The 21,584-nt window shown below is 44.9% G+C and overlaps 1 protein-coding gene across 4 annotated transcripts in view; it reads left to right on the forward strand.

The window, feature by feature from the left end:
• The window catches only part of LOC146206994 (DNA polymerase lambda-like), a 57,103-nt gene extending 49,638 nt beyond the window's left edge, over nucleotides 1–7,465 (forward strand). For all 4 annotated transcript variants that reach the window (XM_084591711.1, XM_084591698.1, XM_084591703.1 and 1 more), the window contains exon 9: nucleotides 7,285–7,465. In XM_084591711.1, coding sequence (XP_084447837.1) covers nucleotides 7,285–7,392 — 108 coding nt within the window. In that variant the 3' untranslated portion in view covers nucleotides 7,393–7,465. The remainder of the gene's footprint in view (nucleotides 1–7,284) is intronic.
• The last annotated feature ends 14,119 nt before the right edge of the window (nucleotides 7,466–21,584 follow it).

Here is a 21,584-nt window from a genome sequence, read left to right on the forward strand (position 1 = left end):
CTATATATATCTTCCAGCACTTTCACGTACGGCTCTTCTACCCCCTGATTTTGCAATGCCTGCATCACCGCCGAGGTTTCAACTGAGTCAAATGCTTTTTCGTAATCAATTAATGCTATGTATAAGGGCTGGTTATATTCCGAGCATTTTTCTATCACCTGATTGATGGTATGGATATGATCGATAGTAGAGTACCGTTTCCGAAACCCTGCTTGATCCTTTGCTTGATTGCAGTCTAAAGTTGTTCTGATTCTATTAGCGATTACCTTAGTAAATACCTTATACGTAACAAACAGTAAGCTGATTGGTCTGTAATTTTTAAGGTCCTTAGAGTCCCCTTTCTTGTGAATGAGGATAATGTTTGCATTCTTCCATGGTTCCGGTACCGTCGATGACACCAGGCACTGCGTATACAGGGTGGCCAGTTTTTCTAGCACGATATCCCCCCAGTCCTTCAGCAAATTTCTAGTTATCTGATCCTCTCCAGCTGATTACCCCCTTTTCATAGTTTGTAATGATTTCTTGACCTCGTCCTTCGTCACTGGTGGAACGTCTGACTGTTTTTCCCTACCGCCAATCTCATTACGATCCTGACTACTTTGGCTACTGTAGAGATCTGTATAGAACTCCTCGGCTACTTTGACTATCTTGTCCATATTAGTGATGACGTTGCCCGCCTTGTCCCTTATCGCATACATCTGGTTTTTGCCTATGCTCAATGTCTTCTTTACCGCTTTAAGGCTTCCCCCGTTCTTTACAGCATGCTCAATTTTCTCCATGTTATACTTCCTTATATCGGCCACCTTGCGCTTATTGATTAGCTTTGATATCTCGGCCAATTCGATCCAGTCTGTTGGATTGGAAGCTTTCATACTCTGGCGTTTCTTAATCAAATCTTTCGTCTCCTTGGACAGCTTTCCGGTATCCTCTCTAACTATCCTACCGCCTACTTCTACCGCGCACTCAGTAATGATATCTCTGAAATTATTATTCCTTGCCTCTAGGGTGATGTCGCCATCCTCAGTTAGAGCTGAATACCTATTCTGTAGCGAGAGCCTGAACTCTTCTGCCCTCCCCCTCACCGCTAATTCGTTGATGGGTTTCTTTCTTACTAGTCTGTTGCGTTCCTTCTTCAGATTTAGGCTAATTCGGGACCTCACCATCCTGTGGTCACTGCATCGCACTTTCCCGATTACCTCTACATCCTGCACAATGGCGGGGGTTGAACACATTATGAAGTCGATTTCATTTTTAGTCTCTCCGTTAGGACTTTTCCATGTCCATTTCCGGTTCTTCTGTTTGCTGAAGAAGGTATTCATGATTCGTAAGTTATTGCGCTCTGCAAACTCAACTAGTAACTCCCCCCTGCTATTCCTAGAACCAATGCCGTAGTCGCCTACTGCCTTGTCTCCTGCCTGTTTTTTCCCTACCTTGGCGTTGAAGTCGCCCATTAGTACAGTATACTGCATCTTTACTTTTTGGATTGCCGATTCTACATCTTCATAGAAGCTTTCAACTGCCTGGTCATCATAACTACATGTAGGTGCATAGGCCTGTACAACCTTCAGTTTATACCGCTTATTAAGCCTAATTACGATGCCTGCAACCCTCTCATTAATACTATAGAATTCATCTATATTACCCGCTATATACTTATTGACAAGGAAACCTACTCCTAGTTGTCGCCTCTCTGGTAAACCTCGATAACACAGTACATGCCCATCCTTCAGTACAGTATATGCCTCATTCGGCCTCCTAACCTCACTAAGCCCTATGACATCCAATTTCATGCCCTCTAGTTCCTCTAACAGCACTGCTAAACTAGCTTCACTAGCTAGGGTTCTGGCATTAAACGTTGCCAGGGTCAGTTTCCAATGGCGGCCTGTCCAGCGGAGCCAGGCTTTCTTAGTACCCCCTGCTGCGTCACAGGTCTGACCGCCGCCGTGGTCAGTTGTTCCGCAGCTGCTGGTGACTGAGGGCCGGGGTGTTATGGAGCTTATCATAGGAGGTTGTGGCCAATTACTGCACCAGGGTGGCCAACTCCTGTTCTGGTGAGGGAGTGTGTTGCCGGAGGTTTTCACCGGCATCAGGTCGCACCCCAAACCTGTTTATGCAATTCCATCGACACGCGTATTTTTTTTTTTTTTCATCCGGTGGAGAATTGCACGGCACCGGGATTTGAGCCCCGGTCCTCTTGCATGCGAGGCAGATGTTCTACGGCTACGCCACCGCTGCACTTTTCATGTGGGACGGCAAATCGAAGACAACCTGTTCATGCTGATGCAGGCATAGAGATCGCCAAACAGGCTAGGAGACCTGTCTACGCAGCCTTCCTCAACATCTCAAAAGACTGTTGACAGGCAGTTATGGAAAATGCTCGCAGACCTAGGCTTAGAGGAGGATGAAGTGTGAAGTGGATCTGGTCAAGGTGTTGTACTTTGACATTGCAGCAGTGATGGTTGGGGGGGGGGGGGGGGGGGGGTGCGACAGGGTTGTCCACTGTCGCCTTTGCTATACATGCTGTATGTAGTAGGGGTGACAGAGGCTGACTGCATAAGGCTGTGGGTTTACTCTACAGCACTCTGAGGAAAGACAACTTGGGATGTGATGGATCCCAGCCATGCTGTATGCTGATAACTTACTGCTTGGGGATACAGCAGAAGTGCAAATGCTCAAGGACATATGTGACATGGCTATGAGCTTGCTGTGGCTATGCTTTAATGAGCACAAGTCAGTGGTCCTGAGGTGGGAAACTGAGGGGTCATCAGTTGGTTTGTGGACACTACTGGAGGCGCACATACGGCTAGTGGACCAAGCGAAGTACTCGAGGGTATACATCAGCAGTGGATACATTTATCAGAGCATGAAAAGCATCTCAAAGCGAAGGTGATGTGATATAAGGGCGTACTGTGCCATCACGAGTTGTGGTCATTCAAGCGCTACTAGGTGGTGCGGGTTGTGAGGAAGTTGGTAGCGGTCCTGGACCTGACTTAGGGGAACACGGTGCTGTGCATTTCATCATCGAGAGAATTTCTGGAATGGCACCAGTGCATTGCAGGCCGTCTCATGCTGGGGATTCCCAAGCACTTAGCGATGGAAAGAGTACAAAGGCAATATGGGTTGGCCCTCCTTTGTGGCGAGGGAGGCTGTGATGAAGTACCTTTTTCAGTTGCGACTCTCGAGTCTCCCCGCCAGCCATATCGCTTTCCAGGTATAGATTCATGGCATTTTCATGGGTGGTACCACACAGTGGACTAAGCGACCAGAGCCCTTTGTGACTGGTATGGCCTCCCGACAGTTTGCGTAGCAGGGCCGGGGCCTGCACACACGAAAGAGTCATGCACGAAAGTTTGCGAGCAGGTGCAGCAAGCGGAGATAGTCGAATGGGTGGAAGCGGCAAGGAAAAAGTCCACCCTTGCAGTTTACATCCAGTGGAAGCAGTCCATCACGAAGATGGACTGCTATGACAAGAGGAAGTGGGCTGCTGGCGGAGGCACGCTGTGGTGCTCCATGGACGAGAATGTGGTGAGCATGCTTCACGGCGAATGTACCGATATACTGCCCATTTGTGGTGCAGAAGAAACACTTCAATACATGGTGATAAGCTGCAAGGCAATTCGACCTCAGGCTAGCACGGGTTCACTGTCGGCTGCGCTTGGCTTTCAAGAGTCTCGGGACGGACACGCAACGTTCGAAGCAACAAAGCATTGATGGAGTGGGGCTGCATTGCAGAGGTCTGCTCTCGTTGGACCTCAAGCATGCCTGTGAGGATCTGAACTTTGTGGACATTTCTTTTTCTTAAGAGAGGGGGGCTTGATCATGCAGAAAGTGAGCGGTGGTCAACACTTAAGAGAGAGTTTTGAACTAGGAATTAAAAGTGTACCTTAAAATTGTTGGCAATGTTAGCAATTTTTCCTGTCCTGATTTGCATTTTTCTTGTGGTCGTCGGCTAGGCTACCACACAAGAATGGCGCAGCTTCAGTGTACACAGAGAAACACGGCCATGTTGGCTACGATGGCAGCAGGCAGTGCGAGTACTGTGTCGCTATAGTGATTCCCTAGCTGCTCTAGGGAGAGGCCCGTATTGGCATGGTGATGCCATGATGGATGAAGAGCTGAGTGCAATGCAAAAAATGTCATGGAGAAACACGTCCCTTTGACCAATCAATGTTTCCTGCTTACTTACCCCGAGATGGTTCCGAATCCATAGTTTGATTTCCGAGTTTGCGTCGTTGTAAATACAGTCCAGCACGGTTATAGCGAAGCCACTTATTGCGAAATAGCGGTTATAACGAAGGAAGTTCAATTTTCCATTCACATTTTTGCATTTTCAATACAATTTGGGGTCCAGTTTTAACGAAGTAAATAAGTGCTCGTCAGCAGATATAGCGAAGTGATTTTGTGATTTTGTACCAAATGAAAAATAATGTATCAGTTGGGGTATTACGCCTTCAGGCAAATTTTTGTATGAAAATGACAAAATTTGGCTGATGGGGCAGCGTCGTCTGCACTCCCGCGAAGCAAAAGGTTGCTTGATTGCATCGCTTGGCTTGTCTTCATGATGTGCGTCCCGTCGAACCAGTTGTGCGGGAGGTAAAGTAAGAAAATAAAAAGTAACTTTTGATGACTTCACGGAGCAGCGGTCGCCTTGGCGAATCGCGGTTCTTTAATTTCTCTTCACTCGGTTTTGGGCCCAGGAGAGAGAGTCAGGGAGAAATCATCGCGGGAGAAAGGGCGAAAGAAGCGAGTGTGTTTCATCCGCTTTCGTGGACCTTTGTATGCACTTCTCTCGCTGACGATATTAAGTCTTGCCTTGCTCTGCTTCTTACCTTCGATATCTCGTGACCGCTGACTTCGCCTGGACAATTTTTAGACAATGGACCTACTCGGTTATCCCCTTTCTCGGACCCGACCATTCGATTCCTGGCAATGTTGAGTCTCGCGAGCCCCAGCACCTCCATTGGGCAAGAGAAAAGTGTTGCCATTGAAGACAAAGCGCGCCATTCTGGACGAAGTGCGCCAAAACGTGAAGAGTGATTTTGCACGTAAGTATGAAATCGCACAGTCCACACTTTCATCAATAATCAAGAACGACAGCAAGATCGACGGCGTTCTCGCCGACGACGTTGGCAGCGAGGACCGAAAGAGGATCCGGTGCGCCACGTACGCCGACATAGAAGCTACACTTTACAGGTGGTTCTTGGATGCCCTATGCCAAGTTGCCGAGCTGCAACCTATGGACCAGGGGGTTATCCCTATGTCAAGTCAGAAACGTCCACTACTGGGGCTGAGTGATCGAGCTCCTTCTGATCGATGCTCGCTCTGCCGACAACGTGGCCGAGATGAAGGTTCCTTTTTTAAAGGCCATCTATTTTGCAAGCAGAGCCTGGAGGGACATGAAGCACCTGACTATTGCTCACTGCTTTAAGAAAGCTGGCTTCTCCCGAAGCAGCAGCGCGGACATGGCGCCTCCCAAGGACGAAACTGCTGCGGTTGACATCGCTGCAACAGCTGATGGTGCCGCCATGGCAGCCTGCTTGGAGCAGCTATGGGAGTCCGCCAACGAGTTGGACCTTGTGCTTCCAGGTCTGTTGCTGACAACGAACTTGTTGCCACGGAGGACTTCACGATTGACGAAGTTGCCGGAAATGTCATGGAAGGGAAGGATAGCACCTCCGAGAGTGACTGCGACGACGCTGATTGCACCCCTAAGCCAGTGACCTCCACAGCGGTCATCGCAGCTGTTGACACACTATGAATGTAACCTAGGGAGTTCTGAGCAGAACTTCGGTTCTCAGTTGGACGGTATGAAGGCTGTGATCCTGAAGACTGCACTTGCAAAACGTGTTCAGGGAACGGTACTTCGTCCAGCGATTCCCAATTCTCAAGTGATTCCCAAGTGATTCCCAATTCTCGCCGACTTCATTATAACTGAGCTAGACTGTACATTGCTATCTCACTGATCTCGAGTTATCCGATTGACGGAAACGTTGAAACCAGAAGTAGAAACAAACTGACATTCGGTTCTGGTGATTCCACCAATCAGATGACTCGAGGTCAGGGAGATAGTTCCACATTTGATAACAACGCAAACTGACTACGGATCAAGTTGTTGGAGGGTTATCACACAGCTCCCACCCTCCCCGTTAAGTCATGTTCTATGTGATATTCATGGTAATACAGGATGTACTGTGTCCATCGCTATGGGTGAGGGTGGTGTTGGTGAACACACAAGGATATATAGGCCACACACAACATAAATGCCTACAAAAGTAGACGAACAGCTGCTGGTGTGGCTCATTCTGTAAAGCATCGGATGAGAAGTTTGGAGGTTGAGGGTTCGGACCACACTGGTGGCATGCAGTTTCTTCTGCTTCATAATCAACTTATTTATTTTTATTTATTTATTTATCACATACTGCGGATCAAACATGGTCCAAGCAGGAGAGGCATGGTACAAAACAAAGTACAAAAACTGACCTTGGACAGCATTGGCATTGACAGAACACGCAAAAAAAAAGTGAACAATGAATACTTATACAAAACTAAATGGGGTGAAATTACTCATCAAAAGACACTAGTTGAAAGAAACACTGCACAAAGTCAACAACACACCGCATTATAGACAGTGTCAATTAATGATGCAGTCACTCGTCTGAAACAAGCAGTGGGGAATCATGCAGCAGTGCACGATTCCTTCCTTATGTGCTTTCCTTGGTTTCAGAGGCTGTTGGCTCCCTTATACATCTCATAACACCCCCCTCATTTCCCTATATTTGCTTGCTGTTCCTAGCGTAGTTTGCCTAGTAATTTGTTTCATACTTGTGACTCTATGTGTTTGCACCTGATGTTAGATGTCGCACTCTCCATAAGTAATGCAGATTATGTTTTTATGACTTGACATGTTTTATTCAAGTTGTGTTCCATACCTATGTGGCTTACCTCTACTAAGGCACTTGTAGAAAATAAAAAAAGAAAGCCCTGCCAGCTTCAGTTGCAGCTAATCTTATTCTTGTGGTTATGGGAGCATGTTAGGTGGATATGTGATTTGTGAGTCAACACTTTGTGATATGAAGCCATGGAGTGCTGGTACTTATGTGCACTGTAGTAGGATCTTTTATTCTATTCAATGTGTATGTCAAGAGAAGGAATTAATCAGTGACTTACACATCATTCATTACAAAGAGCAGTTTGTAAGACTGGTTAGTTAACAAATATCTCACAATGGGCAAACTGCATGTATGGGCCTCAACAGCTTTTGCTGCAAACTTGTGCTCTTTTCAGGGCGAAGAAAAAATAGGCTGTGGAAATAGGATTCCCACTACAACAGAAGAATCCATTTTTGAACACCTTGGGCTTGAATACCGACCGCCTGAAGAAAGAGACCACTAGCTCGAAGTGGATGTAATTCATATTTTTTTAGATTATAATTGTCTTATTTAGCCTGTTTATAGACCTTTTCATTTTGTGCTCCCTGGGCACTGCCATATTGTTCACTGAACAGTCATATGCACTCTGCGCAAGCACTGTGGAAGCTAGAGTGAAGCAGGTTTCTGACTTTCTAGAGGAGGAATTTCGACAACTCCCTTGTCCAATGCAAAGGTCTATCTTTACTGGGCCACATGGCGTGACTGGTGATAGATGCAGGGAAAGCATGTGATCACCTCAGAAGGTTCCACGAGCAAAAATGTGTGTGGGGAAGCATGGACACTTGGAATTATTCCTCTGAGCTAGTTTCTCGTTCTGTGTTCTCTCTTGGCACAGTGGAAAGGAAGCTGTTGGCAGTGCCGCGGGTCTTCTAAGCTCACATACATTGGGCTTTTTGTTTTCAGGTAAAATCGAGTTTCACCTAATTCTCTAAAATATAGGTTAAGCTCATTTTTACCAAGTGTGCCTTTGGCAAAAATGAGGTCCACAGTATAGGACAAAGCCACATGACAATTAGTAGGTGTCTGGCGCATAATTTTAGAAAGGTGTTCCGAGTACTTCAGAGCGAAAGTGCAAAAAGACAAGGGATCAAGAACAAGTAGACACACAGCACTAACTTCCAACAACTTTATTGGCAACTTTATTGGAAAAAAATGCACATTTTATACAAGCATCATTGCTGTGTCATCCAAAAGCATGCTATAATGAGCGGGAACATATAGGCAGTCTTTTTTTGGGAGTCTTACGGAAGGAGTGAGAAGGACAAACACTTCCTAATCTGGCTATCTTTTCCACTTTAATAATTTCATGAGTGCGCTGGTCCTTACTTTGCCAACTAGTAAACACTTGTCGAGTAATGGCCTGCAGTTTGTATGTACAGGTGTGGACATAAGTAAACGGAGTGTGCTTTTCCTTTCAACTTAAAGTCCTGCCTCCTGCACTGGAGATAAGAAAACAATATTTGTCCAGGTTAGAGGGCACTGGCATCTACTACCATCTCGCACATACCATGACTGCCAGCTACAATTATGCAACGCTCGAAAATTTTTAAAAGGAAATTGCGTGCTCAGTTTACTTTTGTCCGCACCGGTACATGTGTTGCAATTTTTGCCAAGTTCACCGCCTTGTTCATTTTTATTACTGACATTGTGTTGTGCTCATGGAGGCAGTCATTAAGGCAGCGACCTGTTTGTCCGACATGCTGACGTCTACATGAGAGTGGAATCTTGTACACCACACCTGCATTGCATTCAACAAATGGAGCTTGATGTTTTTTAGTACATTGATTGGAGACATTATGGTGAGACTACCCAAAAATAATAAAATAATATGCCTCTGCCCGTGCCACTAGGTATAACGGGTTAAATTTGGAGATTGATTGGAGGCAGGACGAACACCTTTCTTTATCTTGCATAGGCTGTTTAACTTTTCAGGAGTGAAAAAAACATCTGACACATCTATTCGTTTTACAACGCACTTTAGACTGTGACAAATGGTATGCAAATATGCAATTACTGAGATTTTTTTTTTGTTTCAAGGACGAATGCAGCTCAGTGTTCAGCTTTTTGAGCAAACTTTCCGCTACTAAAATGGAAGGTGACCAGGATAGCCACCATGCGATAGCCTTCCCCACTGTTGTTCCAGACTTAAAAATATCAAGTGTGGACAGGATTTTTGAAGGGAATTTTGAAGGCAAAGGTTTGCTGTCACTCTTTTGACCAGTTTAGAGTGGGCAGAAATGAAGGGCAGGAGAGACTTGTTATTGCGAGGTTCATATGCCCAGCAGGTATGACCTGGGTTAAAGGTGATGCTAATGTCAAGAAATCTCAGCTTGTCATTAGAAGGCAGTTCAGAAGTTAGAACAAATGGTTAAAAATTTCAGCATAGTGTGTTAAATGCCTGGGATTCAAAGGAATTGTGGTCACTGTCAATAAAAATCAAGAAATTGTCAACATGTCTAAAAACTGGCCACCTGCATGTTGTCTAATCTGTCCATTACAGACTTGTCAAGTTTGGCTAAAACGAGGTCACTTAAGATGGGGGCAATGCAGGAGCTGATGCAAATCCCTTCTTTTTGAAGATGAGGCTTATCATTCCACAAGATAAAGGTGGAGTTCAGATAAAAAGATAAAAGTTTTAAAAAGCTGCTAGCCTCCTTGAGACTAAAAAAAGGATTACCTACCTACATTCCCATTGATCATCGCATGCTTTTGGATGATGCAAGTCTTTGCTGTTGCATACTCCTCATCATCACCGGCCTGACTATACACACTGCAGGGCAAAGGTCTCTGCCATATTTCTCCAATTAACCCGGTTCTGTGCTGGCTGCATCCACATTACCCCTGCGAACTTCTTAACCTCATCCGCCCACCTAAATTTCTGCCGCCCCCTGCTACGCTTTTCTTCCCTTGGAATCCAGTTTGTTGTCCTAAGTGACCATCGGTTATCCTCTCTTCGCACTACATGTCCTGCCATATGCCCATTTCTTCTTGATTTCCATTAGAATGTCAGTAACTTGAGTTATTTCTCTGACCCACTCTGCACGCTTCCTATCTCTTAAAGCTACTGCTACTATTTTTCGTTCCATAGCCCTCTGCGTTGTCCTCAGCTTAAGTAGAACCTTGGTTAGCCTCCACGTTTCAGCCCCATAGGTGAGTACAGGTAAGACGCAACTGTTGTATACTTTTCTCTTGAGAGATAACGGTAAGCTGCTAGTCATAATCTGCGAGTGCTTGCCAAATGCGCTCCATCCCAATCTTATTGTTATTTCCCTTTTGTGGTCTGGACCATTCACACACACATGCAGTCCCTTGCCTTGCATAGTATTTCTAGATTAAACTTTTATTCCTGGCTAACTCTCATTCTTGGGGTCGTAACAGAGCTTGGGGCTAGAATCAGTCACTCACAATCCCTTATTACGCATACACAGTTTCAATGGGTTATTATACTGTTACGAAGCGGTGAGCCGATGATGACAGGAGACAGAATATGACCGATGGCGATGGTAGATGACGTTTAATGAATTTTGCGGGCCAAGCGCGAGCGCTCCTGCCCGCGCTACTGCCCACGTCTTCTTCCTTGTCGTCCGTAACATGACCCGGGGCCACCGAGCGATCGTCCCGATCGTGGAAGAGGAAGTTTAGCCATGTTAATGATTTGATGGCATGATGATGGGCGTGTCTGGATGCTTGAAGAAGAGGAAGAAGGAAGAATGGAACGGCTTGCCGGTACGATGTCTGATGCGTGGCTGATCCGCCTCCCTTGGAGCTGTCAACCATCCGTTACCAGAGTTCATGGGACCGATGGCTCGAGGTCACGTCGGGCAGCTTGGGCGGGGGTTGCGTGTTCGTGTCCATCGGTTCTTTCGGGTCATTTGGGTCTTTCAGGTCCTTCGTCTTAGTTCTGATTGGTCATTCTGTTCTCCTTGTCTCCAGGTCCGGGCTGGGGGCTGGGTGGTGGTAGTTGTTCAGGTCTGGGCTTGAAGGGCTGGGGCGAAGCTGCTCGGCGATGTCCATGGGCCCTCGGTGATGGTTCCGGCTTGAAGATGGCGTCGATGCTCCAAGGCGAGGATGGGGATGTCGTACCCAGCACCTCCACCAAATGTTACGAAGCGGTGAGCCGATGATAACAGGAGACAGAACATGACCGATGGTGATGGTAGATGACGTTTAATGAATTTAGTGGGCCTAGCGCGAGCGCCCCTGCCCGCGCCACTGCCCACGTCTTCTTCCTTGTCGTCCGTAACAATACTAATAAGCACATGCCAGAAATAGGCCATTCACACATACATGCAGTCCTTGCTATTGAAAAGTATTTCTGGATTAACCTTTTCTTCCTGGCTCTCTGTGTTTTCTGTCTGGCTGACTTACCACTACTAGCATTCTCTATGTGTCATAACAGAGCTTGGGGCTAGAAACAGTCGATCACAATCCCTTATGCACACACAGTGTCAATGGGTTATACTAATAAGCACATGCCAGAAATAGGCCATTCACACATACATGCAGTCTGCTTTGCGTAGTATTTCTAGATTAACCTTTTCTTCCTCGCTAACTCTCGGTGTCTTCTGTCTGGCTAACTTACCACTGCTAGCATTCTTTTTCTTGCTGTCGTAACAGAGCTTGGGGCTAGAAACAGTCGCTCACAATTCCTTATTATGCATACACAATTTCAATGGGTTTCACACACACATGCAATGACTGCATGTGTGTGTGAAAGGCTTATTTTTGGCATGTGCTTATTAGTATATCCCATTTACACTGTGTATGCGTAATGAGGGATTGTGATCGACTGTTTCTAGCCCTAAGCTCTGTTACGACACCAAGAAAAAGAATGCTAGTAGTGGTAAGTTAGCGAGACAGAAAACACCGAGTTAGCCAGGAAGAAAATTTATTTCCAGAAATAATTAACAGCAATGACTGCATGTGTGTGAAAGACCTATTTTTGGCATGTGCTTATTAGTGTATCCCATTTACACTGTGTATGCGTAATAAAGGATTGTGAGCGATGTTCTTGCCCCAAGCCTTGTTACGACACCAAGAATGAGAATTCTAGTAGTGGTAAGTTAGCCAGACAGAAAACACCAAGAAACTTAGCCAGGTAGAAAAGGTTAATCCAGAAATACTACGCAAAGCAAAGACTGCATGTGTGTGTGAACGGCCTATTTCTGGCATATGTCCTTATTAGTATAGCCCATTGACACTGTGTATACGTAATAAGGGATTGTGAGCGACTGTTTCTAGCCCCAAGCTCTGTTACGACATTAAGAAAGAGAATGATAGTAGTGGTAAGTTAGCCACAGAAAACACCAAGAGTTAGCGAGGAAGAAAAGGTCAATCCAGAAATACCTGTCAACAGCAAAGACTGCATGTGTGTGTGAATGGCCGATTTCGGGCATGTGCTTAGTAAAACCCATTGACACTGTGTATACGTAATAAGGGATTGTGAGCAACTGTTTCCAGCCCCAAGCTCCCTTATTAGGTATACACAGTGTCAATGGGTTATAATAATAAGCACATGCCAGAAATCGGCCATTCACACACATGCAGTCTTTGCTGTTGAAATGTATTTCTGGATTAAACTTTTCTTCCTGGCTAACTCAGTCTTTTCTGTCTGGCTGACTAACCACTACTATAGCATTCTCTCGCTTGGTGTCGTAACAGAGCTTGTTGCTAGAAACAGTCGCTCACAATCCCTTATTACTTATACACAGTGTAAATGGGTTATAATAATAAGCACGTGCAGGCAGTATTTCTGGTATAAACTTTTCTTCCTGGCTAACTCGGTGTTTTCTGTCTGGCTAACGAACCACTGGTAGCATTCTCTCTTTTGGTGTCGTAACAGAGCTTGGGGCTAGAAACAGTTGGACACAATCCCTTATTACGTATACACAGTGTCAATGGGTTATACAAATAACCACATGCCAGAAATTGGCTATTAACACACATGCAGTCTTTGCTGTTGAAAAGTAATTCTGGATTAAACTTTTCCTCCTGGCTAACTCGGGGTTTTCTCTATGGTTAACTTACCACTACTAGAATTCTCTCTCTTGGTGTCGTAACAGAGCTTGGGGCTAGAAGCAGTCGCTCACCATCCCTTATTATGTATTAAAAGTGTAAATGGGTTGTAATAATAAACACATGCCAGAAATCGGCCATTCACACACACACGCAGTCTTTGCTGCTGAAATGTATTTCTGGATTAAACTTTTCTTCCTGGCTAACTTGGTCTTTTCTGTCTGGCTAACTAACCACTACTATAGCATTCTCTCTCTTGGTGTCGTAACAGAGCTTGTTGCTAGAAACAGTCCCTCACAATCCCTTATTACATATACACAGTGTAAATGGGTTATAATAATAAACACATGCCAGAAATCGGCCATTCACACACACATGCAGTCTTTGCTGTTGAAAAGTATTTCTGGATTAAACTTTTCTTCCTGCCTAACTCGGTGTTTTCTGTCTGGCTAACTTGCCACTACTAGCATTCTCTGTGTGTCAATGGCTGATTTCTGGCATGAGCTTATTAGTATAATCCTTTGACACTGTGTATATGTAATGAGGGATTGTGATCGACTGTTTCTAGCCCTAAGCTCTGTTACGTCACCAAGAAAAAGAATGCTAGTAGTGGTAAGTTAGCCAGACAGAAAACACCGAGTTAGCCAGGAAGAAAATTTAATCCAGAAATAATTAATAGCAATGATTGCATGTGTGTGAAAGACCTATTTCTGGCATGTGCTTATTAGTATAACCCATTGAAACTGTGTATGCGTAATAAAGGATTGTGAGCGACGTTCTTGCCCCAAGCCTTTATTACGACACCAAGAATGAGAATGCTAGTAGTGGTAAGTTAGCCAGACAGAAAACACCAAGAAACTTAGCCAGGTAGAAAAGGCTAATCCAGAAATACTACGCAAAGCAAAGACTGCATGTGTGTGTGAACGGCCTATTTCTGGCATATGTCCTTATTAGTATAGCCCATTGACACTGTGTATACGTAATAAGTGATTGTGAGTGACTGTTTCTAGCCCCAAGCTCTGTTACGACATTAAGAAAGAATGATAGTAGTGGTAAGTTAGCCACAGAAAACACCGAGAGTTAGCGAGGAAGAAAAGGTCAATCCAGAAATACCTGTCAACAGCAAAGACATCATGTGTGTGTGAAAGGCCTATCTCTGGCATGTGCTTATTAGTATATCCCATTTAGACTGCGTATGTGTAATAAGGGATTGTGAGCGACTGTTTCTAGCCCCAAGCTCTGTTGCGACACCAAGAGAAAGAATGCTAGTAGTGGTAAGTTAGCCAGAGAGAAAACACCGAATTAACAAGAAATAAAAGTTTAATCTAGAAATACTTTTCAACAGCAAACACTGCATGTGTGTTAATGGCCGATTTCTGGCATGTGGTTATTAGTATAACCCATTGACACTGTGTATACGTAATAAGGGATTGTGATCGACTGTTTCTATCCCCAAGCTCTGTTACGACACATAGAGAATGCTAGTAGTGGTAAGTAAGCCAGACAGAATACACCAAGTTAGCCAGGAAGAAACGCTTAATCCAGAAATACTTTTCAACAGTAAAGACTGCATGTGTGTGTGTGAATGGCAGATTTCTGGCATGTGCTTATTAGTATAACCCATTGACACTGTATACATAATAAGGGATTGTGAGCAACTGTTTCCAGCCCCAAGCTCCCTTATTACGTATCTACAGTGTCAATGGGTTATAATAATAAGCACATGCCAGAAATCGGCTATTCACACACACATGCAGTCTTTGCTGCTGAAATGCATTTCTGGATTAAACTTTTCTTCCTGGCTAACTTGGTCTTTTCTGTCTGGCTAACTAACCACTACTATAGCATTCTCTCTCTTGGTGTCGTAACAGAGCTTGTTGCTAGAAACAGTCCCTCACAATCCCTTATTACATATACACAGTCTAAATGGGTTATAATAATAAATACATGCCAGAAATCGGCCATTCACACACACATGCAGTCTTTGCTGTTGAAAAGTATTTCTGGATTAAACTTTTCTTCCTGGCTAACTAGGTGTTTTCTGTCTGGCTAATTTACCACTACTAGCATTCTCTCTCTTGGTGTCGTAACAGAGCTTGTTGCTAGAAACAGTCCCTCACAATCCCTTATTACATATACACAGTGTAAATGGGATATACTAATAAGCACATGCCAGAAATCGCCCATTCACACACACATGCAATCTTTGCTGTTGAAAAGTATTTCTGGTATAAACTTTTCTTCCTGGCTAACTGGGTGTTTTCTGTCTGGCTAACTTGCTACTACTAGCATTCTCTTTGTGTCAATGGCCGATTTCTGGCATGAGCTTATTAGTATAATCCTTTGACACTGTGTATATGTAATAAGGGATTGTGAACGACTGTTTCTAACCCCAAGCTCTGTTACGACAGCAAGAAAAAGAATGCTAGCAGTGGTAAGTTAGCCAGACAGAAGACACCGAGAGTTAGCGAGGAAGAAAAGGTTAATTCAGAAATACTTTTCAACAGCAATGACTGCATGTGTGTGTGAAAGGCCTATTTTTGGCATGTGCTTATTAGTATATCCCATTTACACTTTGTATGTGTAATGAGGGATTGTGATCGACTGTTTCTAGCCCTAAGCTCTGTTACGACACCAAGAAAAAGAATGCTAGTAGTGGTAAGTTAGCCAGACAGAAAACACCGAGTTAGCCAGGAAGAAAATTTAATCCAGAAATAATTAACAGCAATGACTGCATGTGTGTGAGAGACCTATTTCTATTAGTACAACCCATTGAAACTGTGTATGCGTAATAAGGCATTGTGAGCAACGTTCTTGCCCCAAGCCTTGTTACGACACCAAGAATGAGAATGCTAGTAGTGGTAAGTTAGCCAGACAGAAAACACCAAGAAACTTAGCCAGGAAGAAAAGGTTAATCCAGAAATACTACGCAAAGCAAAGACTGCATGTGTGTGTGAACGGCCTATTTCTGGCATATGTCCTTATTAGTATAGCCCATTGACACTGTGTATACGTAATAAGGGATTGTGAGCGACTGTTTCTAGCCCCAAGCTCTGTTACGACATTAAGAAAGAATGATAGTAGTGGTAAGTTAGCCACAGAAAACACCAAGAGTTAGCGAGGAAGAAAAGGTCAATCCAGAAATACCTGTCAAAAGCAAAGACTGCATGTGTGTGTGAAAGGCCTATTTCTGGCATGTGCTTATTAGTATATCCCATTTAGACTGCGTATGTGTAATAAGGGATTGTGAGCGACTGTTTCTAGCCCCAAGCTCTGTTGCGACACCAAGAGAGAGAATGCTAGTAGTGGTAAGTTAGCCAGAGAGAAAACACCGAGTTAGCAAGAAAGAAAAGTTTAATCTAGAAATACTTTTCAACAGCAAAGACTGCATGTGTGTTAATGGCCGATTTCTGGCATGTGGTTATTAGTATAACCCATTGACACTGTGTATACATAATAAGGGATTGTGATCGACTGTTTCTATCCCCAAGCTCTGTTACGACACATAGAGAAGGCTAGTAGTGGTAGGTAAGCTAGAGAGAAAACACCAAGTTAGCCAGGAAGAAACGCTTAATCCAGAAATACTTTTCAACAGTAAAGACTGCATGTGTGTGTGTGAATGGCAGATTTCTGGCATGTGCTTATTAGTATAACCCATTGACACTGTATACATAATAAGGGATTGTGAGCAACTGTTTCCAGCCCCAAGCTCCCTTATTACGTATACACAGTGTCAATTTGTTATACTAATAACCACATGCCAGAAATCGGCTATTAACACACATGCAGTCTTTGCTGTTGAAAAGTAATTCTGGATTAAACTTTTCCTCCTGGCTAACTCGGTGCTTTCTCTCTGGTTAACTTACAACTATTAGCATTCTCTCTTTTGTTGTCGTAAAAGAGCTTGGGGCTAGAAACAGTAGCTCACAATCCTTTATTACGTATACACAGTGTCAATGGGTTATACTAATAAGCACATGCCAGAAATCGTCCATTCACAAACACATGCAGTCTTTGCTTCTGAAAAGTATTTCTGGATTAAATTTTCTTCCTGGCTATCTCGGTGTTTTCTGTCTGGCTAATTTACCACTACTAGCATTCTCTCTCTTGGTGTCGTAACAGAGCTTGTTGCTAGAAACAGTCCCTCACAATCCCTTATTACATATACACAGTGTAAATGGGTTATAATAATAAACACGTGCCAGAAATCGGCCATTCACACACACATGCAGTCTTTGCTGTTGAAAAGTATTTCTGGATTAAACTTTTCTTCCTGGCTAACTCAGTGTTTTCTGTCTGGCTAACTTGCCACTACTAGCATTCTCTGTGTGTCAATGGCTGATTTCTGGCAGGAGCTTATTAGTATAATCCTTTGACACTGTGTATATGTAATGAGGGATTGTGATCGACTGTTTCTAGCCCTAAGCTCTGTTACGACACCAAGAAAAAGAATGCTAGTAGTGGTAAGTTAGCCAGACAGAAAACGCCGAGTTAGCCAGGAAGAAAATTTAATCCAGAAATAATTAACAGCAATGATTGCATGTGTGTGAAAGACCTATTTCTGGCATGTGCTTATTAGTATAACCCATTGAAACTGTGTATGCGTAATAAAGGATTGTGAGCGACGTTCTTGCCCCAAGCCTTTATTACGACACCAAGAATGGGAATGCTAGTAGTGGTAAGTTAGCCAGACAGAAAACACCAAGAAACTTAGCCAGGTAGAAAAGGCTAATCCAGAAATACTACGCAAAGCAAAGACTGCATGTGTGTGTGAACGGCCTATTTCTGGCATATGTCCTTATTAGTATAGCCCATTGACACTGTGTATACGTAATAAGGGATTGTGAGTGACTGTTTCTAGCCCCAAGCTCTGTTACGACATTAAGAAAGAATGATAGTAGTGGTAAGTTAGCCACAGAAAACACCGAGAGTTAGCGAGGAAGAAAAGGTCAATCCAGAAATACCTGTCAACAGCAAAGACATCATGTGTGTGTGAAAGGCCTATCTCTGGCATGTGCTTATTAGTATATCCCATTTAGACTGCGTATGTGTAATAAGGGATTGTGAGCGACTGTTTCTAGCCCCAAGCTCTGTTGCGACACCAAGAGAAAGAATGCTAGTAGTGGTAAGTTAGCCAGAGAGAAAACACCGAATTAACAAGAAATAAAAGTTTAATCTAGAAATACTTTTCAACAGCAAAGACTGCATGTGTGTTAATGGCCGATTTCTGGAATGTGGTTATTAGTATAACCCATTGACACTGTGTATACATAATAAGGGATTGTGATCGACTGTTTCTATCCCCAAGCTCTGTTACGACACATAGAGAATGCTAGTAGTGGTAAGTAAGCCAGACAGAAAACACCGAGTTAGCCAGGAAGCAAAGTTTAATCCAGAAATACTTTTCAACAGCAAAGACTGCATGTGTGTGTGAATGGCTGATTTCGGGCATGTGCCTATTAGTAAAACCCATTGACACTGTGTATACGTAATAAGGGATGCTGAGCGACTGTTTCTAGCCCCAAGCTCTGTTACGACACCAAGAGAATGCTAGTAGTGGTAAGTTAGCCAGACAGAATACACCAAGTTAGCCAGGAAGAAACGCTTAATCCAGAAATACTTTTCAACAGCAGACTGCATGTGTGTGTGTGAATGGCAGATTTCTGGCATGTGCTTATTAGTATAACCCATTGACACTGTATACATAATAAGGGATTGTGAGCAACTGTTTCCAGCCCCAAGCTCCCTTATTACGTATCCACAGTGTCAATGGGTTATAATAAGCACATGCCAGAAATCGGCTATTCACACACACATGCAGTCTTTGCTGCTGAAATGCATTTCTGGATGGCAAATCGAGGTGGATCAGAGACCGAGAGAAGACTGCATTTGTGGCACCCAACGGCCTATACGAGTTTAAGGTGCTTCCGTTTGGTCTTTGCTCTGCACTGGCCACGTTACAACGTATGATGGACACGGTTTTATCAGGTCTGAAGTGGCAGTCGTGCTTGGTGCACTTAGATGATGTTATTTTCTCGCCTACTTTCGAGCAACACTTGGACCGGTTGCGCATCGTGCATCAAGCACTCAAAGGCGCGCAACTAACGATCAAGCCTGGGAAATGCCACTTTGCTTTCAAGGAACTACGCTTTCTCGGCCGTTTTGTCAGTGCACAGGGCGTTCTCCCTGATCCCGAGAAGACTACCGCAGTGTCAAATTTTCCACGCCCCACCGACAAAAAGGCACTTCAATTTCTAGGTCTTTGTTCATACTACCGACACTTCGTCCAAGATTTTTCTAAGATAGCTGAACCACTGACAGCACTAACCAGAGAAGACATACCCTTCCTGTGGGGAGATAATCAAGAACAAGCCTTCCAGGAGCTTAGAAGCCGCCTACACAGACCCCCAATACTCGCCCATTTCGATGAAGACGCCTTAACCGACGTACATACTGATGCCAGCAACGTTGGCCTCGGCGCGGTACTCATTCAGTGGCAAGGCGGAGTAGAACGGATTATCGCCTACGCGAGCCGAACGCTCTCACGATCGGAGGCGAACTATTCGACAACGGAGAAGGAGTGCCTTGCGGTAATCTTGGCCATCAGCAAGTTTCGACCATATTTGTATGAACGACCCTTCCGTATTGTCAGCGACCATCATTCCTTGTGCTGGCTGACAAGCCCTAAAGACCCGTCTGGACGCTTAGCTCGTTGGAGCCTCCGTCTTCAAGAGTATGACGTTACTGTTGTCTATAAGTCGGGAAATAAACACCAAGATACGGATTGCTTGTCACGCGTGCCATTGGACTCCACTGCAGTGGAAAACGCCGACGAGTTTGCTTTTATTGGGGCCATACCCAATCCCATATGGCTGACCTTCAACGCAAGGACCCGGAGCTGGCGCCGCTCATCTATTATCTGGAAGGACGCGGTGGTAGAGTACCGCTTGTTTTTCGTCGTGGCTTGCAGTCATACGCTTTACGAAGTGGAGTTCTCGACAAGCGCAATTTTGAAAGATCAAAAGAGACATTTCTACTCGTAGTACCTACGCACCTACGGCCTGACATCTTGAGCGCTTGTAACGACGAACCGTCCGCCAGCCACCTGGAAGTTAGTCGTACGCTTGCAAGAATTCAGGAGAAATACTATTGGCCGAAATTATTACCTTCAGTACGATCTTACGTTAAAACCTGCCGTGACTGTCAACGCCGAAAGACTCCACCCGTGAAACCAGCTGGATTTCTTCAGCCGATCGCTCAACCGAAAACTCCTTTCGAACAAGTGGGGATGGATCTTCTTGGTCCTTTCCCGAAGTCAACTAATGGAAAGCGTTGGATTGTTGTCGCGACCGACTACTTGACCCAATGGACCATTTGCGGAAAAGCTCCTGCGCATGCGCGACAAAGGCGCAACTAGCGCCCTCTGTGGGCGATTTGGTTTTGGTTGGAAAACATGACGCGCCAGCGCTGCCTAGCTGTGCATTCTCGCGCTGTATAGCGGTGGATGATTTGAGTTGCTTGTCTCGCTTTCGCCGTATGTGTGTGCCCGCGGCTCGGGAAAACTTATCACGCATTTAAAAAAAAGTCGGACACGTGAAAAAAGGCTGTCTGGATATTTCATGACTGGTCCCTGAGCGCGCGTCGTCTGCTAACGAAGCAGTGTGCTCGGTGTCCTCTTCCGCTGCTTCCTTGCGGAGCCGCTTTTGTTCTCCCCCGTTTTTTTTTTTTTATGTCGGTGCCATAATCTATTGTTATGAGTTTTGTTTCCTGCTACAGCCACATCATTTACGGAAAAGGGGCCATCTCTGCCTTGAGACAAGGTAGTGTAGAGCTTTGCTGGAGTGAGTTGCATGTGCCATGCAACAGCGACACTGGTACGTATATATAACGAGGACTACGACGACATACAAGGCGCGAAAGACGAAGCCGTGGGGTCGGTTGGGCACAACCGACCCGTTCAGTAGTAGCTGGGCGTTCTTACTGTATTTGGTGCTTGCTGCCAAATGAACACATATTGGTTTTATAAGAGTTCTTGCATCGACAGATTCGGTGGGAAATGAATTTTATATACTTGTATAAACATCCACCGTAAATCCAAAAATACGATAGCAAGGTGCGCTATATCTGAACAGCGGGATCACGGCAGAGTGCAGCCTACGCATGAAGCGGTCCGTCAGTAAGCGAAGCTCTCGCGTATGAGCGCGAGCGTAGTTGAGAAAATATGGTTGGTTGGTTTGTGGGGTTTAACGTCCCAAAGCGACTCAGGCTATGAGAGACGCCGTAGTGGAGGGCTCCGGTAATTTCGACCACCTGGGGTTCTTTAACGTGCACTGACATCGCACAGCACACGGGCGCCTTGCTTTTCGCCTCCATCGAAAAGCTGCCGCCGAGGCCGGGATTCGATCCCGCGTCCTTGGGAACAGTAGTCGAGCGCCGTAACCACTGCGCCACCCCGGCGGGGTGAGAAAATATGAGTCGTTTACTAATCAGTAAAGCCTGGCCTACATCGGAAGCTGCAGGGACGAAGTCAGCAGGAACTCTTGCCCTACATGAGAAAACCCAGACAAACATTTGCGCGTGTTACAAAATAGTGCATCCCAAGTCACTGTAACACTCGTCGGCCCATTAGCGCCCATGCAA

Source organism: Amblyomma maculatum, chromosome 1, assembly GCF_055883805.1.
Source record: "Amblyomma maculatum isolate TAMU_Amacu chromosome 1, ASM5588380v1, whole genome shotgun sequence".
In the NCBI taxonomy this organism is placed as follows: Eukaryota; Metazoa; Arthropoda; class Arachnida; order Ixodida; family Ixodidae; genus Amblyomma; species Amblyomma maculatum.